Source organism: Culex pipiens, chromosome 1 (assembly GCF_016801865.2).
Source record: "Culex pipiens pallens isolate TS chromosome 1, TS_CPP_V2, whole genome shotgun sequence".
In the NCBI taxonomy this organism is placed as follows: Eukaryota; Metazoa; Arthropoda; class Insecta; order Diptera; family Culicidae; genus Culex; species Culex pipiens.
Genome location: NC_068937.1, coordinates 24,834,778 through 24,847,069, shown reverse-complemented (window position 1 = coordinate 24,847,069; position 12,292 = coordinate 24,834,778). Strand labels below are relative to the sequence as shown.

Sequence of the window (12,292 nt, the reverse complement as noted above, 5' to 3'; positions counted from 1 at the left end):
TTCCTTCCTTCTGCTGCACGATCTAACAAAACTTCTATCATGTCACAATAATTTTTGTTTGTGTGTCTTCTAAATGTTTTCAACCACGCAAAAGTTACGACTCTAATCGGTTAGCGACTGCGCTAACTAACTTTCAACTCTTTCGCGCTCATTCACTCATTCTCTCTACTCAATAGGATTAGAAGCTAAACAAAAATGGCAGTCACGCTTTCGCGGCACGTCGTGCCGCGACAGCGGCTGCATTTTATTTTCATAATTTTAATAGGAAGGAAATCTGATTCCGATTAAAAAATGTACAAATAAGATTTACAAAAGCGCGCCCGCTGAAATGAGAGTGCTACTTAAAAAAAGTGTGTGTGATTTAGGAAAGTTGGGGGAAAACGGTTAAAAAAGACAATGCGATATGGCAGTTACGGAGTATGTTTGAGTTTTACACGCTGGCGGATTAAAACGAAGATTGTTTTTTTTTTTTCTTTTATAAAATAGTTAACAAATTAGGAAGCCAATCTGGATGGGTGGTTAACAAACAAACAGAAAAAAGGCTCTAGTCAATATGGATTTTTTTTTTGGGAGGGGAGGCGGGGAGATGCAATGAACAACAGTAATTCTAACTACTTCTAACAACTCGTCTTACCTGCTCTGCTGCGTTTCTCTAAATGGTATTTTTTTAAATGTATTTTTATACGATTTTTCTGTGTATGATTCGTTTTTTGTGGACTGGCTGATTATTTTTTTTGTGCACGAAGGATGACGACAAACTTGATGAATTTGGCATTTTTTGTAACTTTTCTTTCTCTGAATATCATGGTAGAATTTTTGCTGACCCTTTAAAAAATCGTGCTGCTATTTCTGCGCTCTCAACAAAACTCGTTTTACTCGCTTCTTCCTCTAACAGCTATGTTTTGATTTGTTCAATAAATTAAATATTTAAAAATGTGTGTATGTCCTTGCCTTAATTTACAACTAGACAGTTTTTTCATCTTCTTCTTCTTTTGTTTACATTTTAAAGATATACACAGACTATTCTGTTTGCCTAAATGTGTGTTTGTGTTTGTTTCCTAATCTCTTCGTAATGTTCCAATGTTTTTCTTGTTTGTTAAATAGTGTTAGTCTCGCTGCTTTCGCCCTCATTCAAATTCACTATACAAGCCTACTTACTGGTAAAGTGCGCGGTAAATTTTGCTTGTGCACGCATACATATCAAATTAGCTGTTTCCATTTTTGTTTGCTTGTTTTTTGTTTGTTCCTTTATTCAACTGTACAAATTTAAACCCCATTCAAACAGCAATAATAACATTCGCTATTAATTTACACACACGCAACGCACGCAAAACACACACTCACACACACGCTGAGGAAATTTTCGGACAAACAACGACCACCAAACGAGGGGCAAAGAAGCCTATCAGAGGTCCTTGAGCAGGGCGCTTTTGGCGTTCTTCAGCTTGTCCAGCCGCTTCAGCAAATGGTTGTTGCACGTCTCCAGCTCCTCGAGGCGGTCCATCGCTTCGCGGTTCTGAAAATTAATCATTAAAAGATAAGTTAGATTCAAGAAATAAATACAAAAATAACGAAAAAGGAAGTAAAAGCATCATGCTTTTAGGGACAATCGTCACTCTTCATGATGTTGTGATTTTTGTGTGTGGGTGGGTCGTAATCATCACATGTAATTTATTTTTCAAATTTTGGTGGTGTTCTTAGATGTTTTTGGGATAACTGCTTGATTTTTGTTAAACATTTGTGGATGATTTATGAACAGGGTTTCCCCTCTTGCGTGTAGTTTCTTTTTTTTTACAAATGTTAGAGAAAAAAAACTCAAACTCAAACAACACTTTTAACAAAATTACATGACAATTTCGCTTGGCTCGCACGAAGATAATCGATTTGAGAGACGATAAAGCAGTGATGCATCACTTTTTTGTAGGGGATAAGGGAAATTCTCCGCGGTATCTCCAGGGTAAGTTATGCTCGAAGTTTTACTGTTTTTGGAAATGATTAAAGGTTTGGGTAAGTTCTATGATTATTTAAAATATTTGTTTAACAATGACAATTAATTTCGAACCGTTTACAATAAAAAAAATTGCCTTTTTTTTTGTTTTGTCGTTGAAGTAATATTTAGTAAAAACAGTGCTAAGTTTACAGCACAGTGAAATTTTTTTTTAATATTTTGAGATGAAAATAGAATTTGATATTTTTACTAAAATCACGATCAAGACCTGTGACGATCTGGAATTGTTAGTGCACGTTGACTGAGTCCTTCGTTCGCTTACACTACGTCGGTCTGACGTTAACATTGAGCAATTTTCTCAAGAATGAGCTTTTTTTTTTTTTGAAAATTCATTATTTTAATTTAAGGGTGCACAGCAACCAAGGAAGTTGTTGTCTTCTTCGTAATTCGCAATTTTCAGTGTAAGAACGGGCCTTGACCGATCTTATGCACCAGGTTCCCGACGAACACGCACTGCTCTTACACCTACATCTTACCCTTGCTCTGAGTCAGTACGAGCAACACACTAGAACACGCTTTGAGTGTTCGTGCCAGGCATGCACACCTTCTTTTCCGGTTACGCATTTCAACTCGGCCGGGGGTGGTACATTACGTAGGGTTTGATGTAAGTATAAGCGCCTAACCATTTATAGTGTGCCTATCAATTTTCAGTAAAGCAAAAAACTGTTTAATTTTTGTTTGAATTAAAAAACTAATTGTTATTTACAGTGTATTGTTTTCTCCTGAAATCTTGCCTAATGTTGAGTCGTGTTAATCTGTTACTATTTCTTCTGTCGCGGTGTTTTGTTACAATGTTTTGAACCTAAGCATGTTATTCAAAAATTTATCAAAAGTACAATAATGTTATGTGTGTGACTTTGATCATGTTGTCATCATGATGACGAAACCAAGCCAACGTGGAGGTAAGAAAATGGGTAACTTGCAAGGAACCAGAGCAACTGTTTTGACCACTAACAGCACTACGGATGTAGTTCCGCTCCTTCCAGGATGTTCCTCACCGGGTGTCAACCGAAAAGGTATCATTTCACCCTTGGCCTGCAAGGAAGTTGTTGTCTTCTTATTCAAAAAATGTTAAACTTACGGACTCAATCCTGCAACAACTTGATTGTAAAAAAGTCAAACTTTATTGTAAATAGTTTTGTAAACAGTACTTCGGGGGATGAAAAAAAAAATCATATCGATAGTTCCCGTAGTTTTGAAGATACAGTGGCTCACAGGCTGTCAATCTTCTCGATATCAATATTGCTCCAGTTGTCAACATTTTGTTTAGTCCCTTCAAGAAGCATGCAGCATCCTTTCGGTTTTGAGGTATTCTCGCGACACCATACGGAAAAAAATGCAGAAAATTATGATATTTAAAAAAAATTTGCAATAAAAAAATCTAATTTATTAAAAATATTACAAATTAAAACAAAATGAAATTTCCCAAATATTGTTTTTATTTTTGAGCTTTCAACATTTTTAAATCCTTTTAAAGTTATTTTATTTTATTTTTAATTTTGAAAACAAAAAAAAACTTTTCTTTTAAAGTAGAAATTCAAAACTAAATATTTCAGATATTTAAAAAAATAACAGGATAAAACAAATTAAGATTTAAAAAAAAATCAGCTTCGAAGTTTTAAAATTATCAGTAAATTTTGTTGAAACATTGTACGATTTTTTGTTGTTGTTTTGATACTTATTTGTAAAAATAGTGTCTTAAGGAGGTATTACGCTGTGACAAACTAACAAACAAACTCGCACTTTTTGACAGTTTGCCTGCTTTCATCTTGGAAAATATGTTTATGTATTTATCAGCGGTGCCATTTTTTTTAGCGGAATCATGTATTTCCTAAACGAAAATAAAGTTGTACGTTGTTTTAGATACAAAATCTAGTTTAAAATTTAGTAGCACTTAACTCTCTACTGCCCAATTTTTTTCGAAAATTTTAATTTTTTCCGTGTTTAGGAGATTATTTTGAGCAACTTTTGTTATACGAAAAACTTTACTTCTCTTGTTTTATGTTTATTTTGTTTCATTTTCAGTATTTATACTTGCATAAATCTTGTTTAGATTATGTTTGTTTTAAATAGTATTTGGCTAATACTACCACCTCCTATCATTAACTTTCATTCATTCATGTTTGCACAACCCCTTTTTCATTTTTTGGCTTGTTTTTCACATTTTTTTATCTGGAATGAAACCATTATCTAGAGGCATAGTCTGGGACAATACACAAATTACTGCATACAGTCCAGACTCGATTATCCGATGTTTTGATTATTTTTGCGTTTTATTTCATTTTCTTACCTTTAACATAAAATTTTGAGTTCTGCGACCCAATTTTAGTCAGATTTGAATAGTTGTTTGCCTTTTAAATTACAAAATGGATTTTTTCAATGTTTCAACCCCGCCGTTTTGCGTAAATTCGTGAATTCACTTTAGCGTAGTTTAGGGGTATACCCCTTAAATCCAACAATAAAAAATATGACGAAGAAAGTATTTGTGTGATTCGATTGTGAAATAGAGAAGAAAATCGTCACGTCAGAAATGAACTCAAATCACTCAAAGTTCATTTTGTGAGTGACTTTAACACTTGTCCCACCAAGTATTTCCTATCACGAAATCATTAGTTTTACGAAGTATTGTGTTTTGTTTACCTGTTGTATAGCAAGAGGATTACTAATAAGAGTGATAAACTGCTAACTGGGATGATTAGGGACTTATAGGGTGAATAGGGACCCACGGGACAATTATGCGTAGAAAATCAAAAAACGGTCGAAAAATTTCAATCGCGTTTTTCTCAGTTGCACTTTTTTGAACATGGGACAATTATGCGTAGAACGGCAGTGAACCGTTTCAAGATATTTCTACCTAAAAATGATATTTGGTATAAATTTTCTAAAACTATTTTGAATTTTCTTTAAGTCTTTAAGATACATAGCATCTAATTCCAGCGTGCCTCTAATGTTGGCAGGTCAGAACTTTGACATTCAATTAAAGCTAATTAAAAGCGTTTTCAACTGAAATGGAGTGATAAATAGCTCAATAAGAAGTGAACAAGCCAGTTTCTATCAAAAGTTTTGCAAAATTAGTTGTTTAAATAGTGAAAATCAGCAAATTGGATGGAGTTAGGAGCGAGTGCTTAACCTGCCAAACATACGAGAACTTCCCCTTTGTAGAAACATCACCTTTTGGTACATATATCTCGAAAACGATAACATTTATTTAAAAAATTAAATTGTGTTTCATTTTGAACTTGATCTGAAAATACATTTAAAATAAAAAAATAATAATAAAATCAAGAAATAATGCTTGTTCGATGTCTCAGAGCACTCCGATTTTAATCGCCATAAGTATTTTATCGGACGATTGCTCAAAACGCAAATGACTCGATTTGCCTCTTCCAAAAAAAGACATAAAAGATTCCAGGTCTCCTGACACCGTCCAACCCATCCCACTCTTAGCCGGTAATTGACCTCATAACACTGCAGGCGCGCGCGCGCCCGCACCTCTTATAACCTTGACTCTCGCGCTAGACTCAACTAGTGTCTTCAGGGTGCGCTCATTGCCAGACATGAATCACTTCTTCACACCTCAGAGTTGTAATGAAACGACTCCCACTCCCACTCTTATTCATCCATTTGATGCTGCAGCTACTGCTGCAGTAATGACTCTTTCTGCACAAATCCACATTCAATTGTTAGCTCAAAATTCAAACTCAAAGCGGCGCTGCCAACCACTCCACTCCAGATGGGGTTTGAGGCGCACGTTCCGGAATTGAGTTAGCACGGTCACAAACGAAACACAAAACTCCAAACTCTTGAACTCTTTTATGGCGATTTCTCAAAGGTTTTGCTCACATCTTTTTTTCGGTTGGTTGGTTGGTTGTGATGTTGGGTAGGTCGTCGAAGAGGGCGTTCGCAAATTAGTTCATGACACCACCCCGGTTCGGACGATCTCAAAGGTTAATTGACGGAGCCAGTTGCAGCGGTGCAAACCCTTATTAGTCAGTCCAAGTCAGTAGTCGCAAGTCGGTAAGAGATAGTAAGTTCGCGCGCAAAAGAACATAATTTTAATTTTAATTGCAGCCTAATTAATCGATTGCGCCAACGAAGGCAGCTAGCTCGAGAGCGCAATTTGCGTTGTGAGCAATTCTCTACGAAATCGGTCATTCGATATTTGTTGTATTTTTTAATTCGGCTGAAACTTTTTTGGTGTCTTCGTTATGCCCAAAAAAGCCATTTTGCATCATTAGTTTGTCCATATAACTTTCCATACAAATTTGGCAGCTGTCCATACAAAAATGATGTATGAAAATTAAAAAATCTGGATCTTTGGAAGGAAATTTTTTGATCGATTTGGTGTCTTCGGCAAAGTTGTAGGTACTTATGAAATTTGTTTGATGATTTTCAATTAAAACTTGATTTGCAAAAAAAAACTTTTTTTTTATTTTTTTATTTTCTGATGTCTTTTGGGGACATCAAATGCCAACTTTTCAGAAATTTCCAGAACGGGCAAAAATTCTTTGACCGAGTTATGAATTTTTGAATCAGTACTGATTTAAAAAAAATCGTTATATTGGTCGCAAAAAATTGTCAACTTAATTTTTCGATGTAAAATCGAATTTGCAATCAAAAAGTACTGTAGTGAAATTTTGATAAAGTGTACCGTTTTCAAGTTATAGCCATTTTCAGGTAACTTTTTTGAAAATAGTCGCAGTTATTCATTTTTTTAAATTAGTGCCCATGTTTGCCCACTTTTGAAAAAAATATTTTTGAAGAGCTGAAGAAACTCTCTATATTTTGCATTTTTGAACTTTGTTGATACGACCCTTAGTTGCTGAGATATTGGCATGCAAAGGTTTAAAAACATGAAAATTGATGTTTTCCAAGTCTCACCCAAACAACCCACCATTTTCAAACGTCGATATTTCTGCAACTAATGGTCCGATTTACAATGTTAAAATATGAAACATTCGTGAAATTTTCCGATCCTTTCGAGAAAAATATTTTAAAAATTTTTAAACCAAGACTAACATTTTAAAGGGCGTAATATTGAGTGTTTGACCCTTTTTAAATGTTAGTCTTGATTTAAAAAAATTGAAAATATTCTTTTCGAAAAGATCGGCAAATTTCACAAATGTTTCATATTTTAACATTGAAAATCGGACCATTAATTTCTGAGACATTAGAAAATGGTGGATTGTTTTGGTGAGGCTTAGAAAACATCAATTTTCCTGTTTTTAAACCTTTGCATGGCAATATCTCAGCAACTATGGGTCGTATCAATAAAGTTCATAAAGGCAAAATAAAGAGAATTTTCTCAGCTATTTAAAAATATTTTTTTTTCATAGGTGGGCAAACACGGGCACTAATTTAAAAAAAAATATAACTGCGATTTTTTCAAAAAAGTTACCTAAAAATGGCTATAACTCGAAAACGATGCACTTTATCAAAATTTCACTAAAGTATTTTTGATTGCAAATTCAATTTTACATTTTTCGCGACCAATATTTAGATTTTTTGAAAAAATCAGTATTGAGTCAAAGATTGTTTGCACATTCTGGAAATTTCTGAAAAGTTGGAATTTGATGTCCTCTAAAACATATAAAAAAAATTTAAAAAAAATAAAATTGTGTTTTTTTTTTTGCAAATTAAGTTTTAGTGACTAAAAGTGAAATTAAAAATCACCAAAAAAAATTTCCTTGTATAATTTTTTTCAGTGTAGTCTTTATCCATAACTTCAACTTTGCCGAAGACACCAAATCGATCAAAAAAATTCTTCAAAAGATACAGATTTTCGAATTTTTATATATCATTTTTGTATGGACAGCTGCCAAATTTGTATGGAAAGTTATATGGACAAAGTAATGATGCAAAATGGCTTTTTTGGGCATACCGAAGGCACCAAAAAAGTTTCAGCCGGATTTTTTTAATACAAAAAATAAAATTAAGAAAAAAAGACCGATTTCGTAGAGAATCGTTCTTGTGTGCCAATATACTTGTTTTGCTCGCAGTTGTAAAAGGTACACAACTCAAGGTGGTAGGCAGATTATTATTACTAGTTATTGTGTGTGATTGTCGCCGTCAATGAGGGTGCGCGTGCGCAAGTTCTCAAGTCAAGTCAAAGTCGCAGTTGTCGCGCGCTACTGGCAGTGGCACTCGTCCCAGAACTGGGTGATAATTGGCTGTTTTCGAAACAGGGAGTTGAAGATATCGGTCAGAAATCTCTCGTCATCTAAATATTCTAGAAAAAAACTCAAGTCTAAGCTCAAAATCTCACCTCCCGCTGCAGCTTTCTCCGCTCGATCTTGAGGTCACTTTCGGCCTTTTCCGCCGCCTCGGCCGTGCTCTTGTACCGGATGACCTGGGACTCGGACCGCGCAAGGCTGGCCTGCAGGTTGGCAATTTCCTGCTCCGCCTTTTGCAGCTTGTATTTGTAGTCGGTGATGAGTTTGTTGGCTTCTCCTGGAATTAGACATTGATTAATTTCTCAAAAAATTAAAGCTGAGCGGAATCTCATACGTTGTGCGTCCTCGTAGTCGTCATCGTCCAGGGCGCCGTTCACCGAGCTGTACTTGCGGCCCTTGGTCTTGATGTCCTTCAGCTGTTGCTGGAGCTGCTGGACCTCCGTCTGCAGTTCCTGCTTTTCCTCGGCGAACTTTTTGAGCCTTACGTCTGCGAAGAGAATATTGTAGGTTAAAAACAGTGATTCTGCTCAAAATTTCGTTTTTTAAATACAAATGAATAAAAAATGGTAATAGAAGTTTTACAAATTTGGAAAACAAAAAAACACTTGTGGAACATTACCAAAAATTTTGACGGTAAAAATTATGCGTTACGTATTTTGTTATTACTTTTGCTTACATATGTATAAAATTAAGCTCAAGAATTTAAAATTTCTCAGAAATTTGACCCAGTTTATCGTAATTTTCACATAGTTTGGCCCTTTTTTCAAACAGAATATACATCTCAAATCTACGGTTATGGGCAAATCAGTTACCAAGTTTGACGAATGTTTGTAAAAAAACAAAATTTAAAAAATAATTGGAAAACCGTTTTTTCTTTATTCTGCTAATCCTTTGCAGAAAATTTTACAACTTTGTGAATAAAAGTTTGTTTTTTTTTGTCCATTGAAGTACAGGGAATTTTACATCATAGTGGAAAGGAGAAACATAAACGAAGTTTTTTTTTCAGTTTGACAAACATGTTTCCCGTAGTGGAGTGTTACCTTTACAAACCAACATAATCGAGGGAAAGGCAAGCGAACGCAAAAAAAAAACAAGTAATCTAATATTTTTTCATGAAATTTTCTAGTCGTAACAAAAGGAAATGTCATTGTATGGATATTTTTGAGTATTTTGGGTATATTATCAGTTTTAAATCTAAATTTGGCGCCAACCTACACGAATTTTTAAAATTATTTAAGGTTTTGTTCTGTTTTGCCAGATTTTTCAGATTTTTCTACTTTTTTCAGAAATAGTTTAATTCCCAAAAATAAAAAAAAACTTGGTAGAAACTAAGGCGAGTTACGGCATGGTATGGACAAACTTTTTTCACGTAGCTATGAATTTTAGAAGAAGAAAAAATAAATAAATATACAATTATACTATTTTTACAACGCTAACTTTCATGTTTTGATTAAATCTTTTGTTTTTTAAGTTATACCAGTTCAATGTAAATTTTAGGAAAACGAATATTTTTGATAAATTTATGATTTTTTTGTCTCTTAAAACTGATAAAAATTTATTGTGTACTTTGAATATCCGACAATTGGGTAGTTGCCGTGATTGAAAAAAATGGCAAAGAATTGATTTTCAAATAATTAAGAAACATTTATGAGTTTTTTTTTTTGTAAAATACTAAAATTTTCACAAACACCGTTTTTTTTTTAAGAATACTAAATTTTCATAATTTGCAATATTGGTACCTTAAAAGAGTTTTTTATGTGTAAAATACTAAAACTTTCACAAAATACCCTATTTCCTCGAAAATACTAAAATTTTCATAATTTTCAATACAGTCCAGACTCGATTATCCGAAGCCTCGGAAAAATGTCACTTCGGATAATCGAATCACGAAAAATAATGTTTTTGCGTTGTCTTGTTTTTGTTTGTTTTGCTTGAATATGACCCCAAACATGCTCTAAAATGATTTAGAATTTGTAGTTACAAGATGGCGGCCAAAATGGCGGAGTTGAAATACTGAGAAAATGTATATGGTATGCTGAAAGACAATCAGCAATTCAAAATTGACTAAAATGTGGTCGCAGAACTCGAATGTAAGAGTAAAGTAAGTAAAAGTAAGAAAATAAAAAAAAACGGAATTTTTTTTTTGTCAGTGATTCGATTATCCGAAGTCCCATACAAACTCGAGTCTGGACTGTATGGGTATCAAACGAAGCGAAGTTTTGTATGCATTTTCTCTTTATTAGAGTTTTTTTTTGTTTGTGTTTAAAACATTTTCACAAAATACTAAAACTTTCACAAAATACTCACATTTTCACAAAATACCGTATTTCTCAAGTATACTCAAATTTTCATAATTTTCAATATGGTTATAAAATGAAGCAAAATTTTGTATGCATTTTCACTTTATTAGATTTTTTTTTGTAAAACACAAACATTTTCACAAAATACTAAAAATTTCACAAAATACCAAAATTTTCACAAAATTCAAAAAAAATCACAAAATACTCAAATTTTTACAAAATACTAAAATTTTTACAAAATACTGAAATTTTTACAAAATACTCAAATTTTTACAAAATACTACATTTTTAGCAAAAAACTAAAATTTAACAAAATAATACAATTTTAACAAAATACCGTAGTTTTTTAAAGTACTAAAATTTTCAAAATTTGCGATATGAGTATCAAACGAAGCGAAATTTTGAATGTATTTATAATTTATTCAAGTGTTTTTATAAAATACAAAAAATTTCACAAATTAACGTATTTTGTCGAAAACACTTAACCCTCCACTGCCCAAATTTTTGTTCGATTTTTTTTCTTTTTCCCTTGTTCATTTCAGCAACTTTTGTTCTAGTGAAAAACACAGCCAAAGTTGACCCCTAAAAAAATTACATTTTTAAAAACATTGGCAAAGTCACATAAAACAAGTAAAACTTCAACCCGTGAATTTTCTAAAATTTGAAGAGTTCTTTTTTCCAATGCTTTTCAAAGATCAAAAATTGGTTGAAAAATAGATTTTTGGCGATTTTTAGATCCTAAGCCCGTCTAGAGGCGGTGTGGGGTTGTAAATGGTTAAATTAACATTTTTTTGTTTACAAAAATCTATTTCCCGAAATCCATATTTTTTTTTTATATGTTTAAGGGAACAAGAAACCAAAACTTTTGAGCCATTGAGGAGTATGGACAATATTTTATTTGGAAAAAACTAAAATTTCAGTGAAAAAAAAATTACTTCAGTTTTCAACGTAAAATCAAATTTGCAATCGAAAAGTACTCTACAGATTTTTTGATAAAGGGCACCGTTTTCAAAATAAAGCCACTTACAGATTAATTTCAACAGAAAAATCCAATTTTTCAATTTTTCAAAATAGTGACCATGATTGTTCAGCCCTGAAAATATTTTGTTCGAAAAGTTCAGAAAATTTTCAATTGCCTAAGAGACATTGAAAATTGGACCTCTGGTTGCTGAAATACAGCGTATAAAAGATATAGAAATGGGATATTTGAAGTATTCTGAAGTACTAACATTTCACAAACTAATGATATTATTTCCAAAGTTAGACCACAGATTTTAAGGCGTAACACTCCAGGGAAAAAACATATTTTTTTATAAATTCTTTGATATTTTGTTATTTTAATTTGTAAAACATTTTCTGATATTTTTGCTTTAAAAAAAAACTAGCTTAATCCAAAATAAAGCGTCGATTTGGTCTAAGGTTACGACCAACATTTTCATTTCTTTGTTATTGAATATGTTAACCACCCTAACGAATGCTGCGTTCTTTTAGATTTAAGCTGAACTTGAATTTATTGTTTTCTACACTATTATCACACACACGGTAGTATGGAGCCACGATCGGCAAGTGATCGTGTCCGATCGAGAAGAACTTTATCATTCCCTTTCACATCCAAATTCGTCTGGAGGAGATCAGATCTCGTTCTGGACCGTCTTATCAGTTGAAATAAAGCCGCGTACAAGACTACACGCACTCTTGTTCTCGCATACAAAATCACGTGCAAATAAATCTACTCGTTTTAAGCTATCTTTTCGCGTGTTTTCTAATTGTTTCCGAAGGAAAGCGTATCGTGTTCGATTGTCACAGATTCT

The 12,292-nt window shown here is 33.1% G+C and overlaps 1 protein-coding gene across 6 annotated transcripts in view; it reads right to left on the bottom strand.

The window, feature by feature from the left end:
- LOC120414539 (leucine-rich repeat flightless-interacting protein 2) overlaps nt 1-12,292 on the bottom strand; it is a 99,232-nt gene continuing 86,940 nt past the window's right edge. For 5 of the 6 annotated variants that reach the window (XM_052706367.1, XM_039575753.2, XM_039575752.2 and 2 more), the window contains 3 exons: nt 8,516-8,668; nt 8,274-8,458; nt 1-1,516 (listed from right to left, as the gene is read on the bottom strand). In XM_052706367.1, the coding sequence (XP_052562327.1) occupies nt 1,406-1,516; nt 8,274-8,458; nt 8,516-8,668 (449 nt within the window). In that variant the 3' untranslated portion in view covers nt 1-1,405. Of the gene's footprint in view, nt 1,517-8,030; nt 8,179-8,273; nt 8,459-8,515; nt 8,669-12,292 lie in introns of those variants that run through there. The other variant, XM_052706366.1, reaches the window with a different exon arrangement.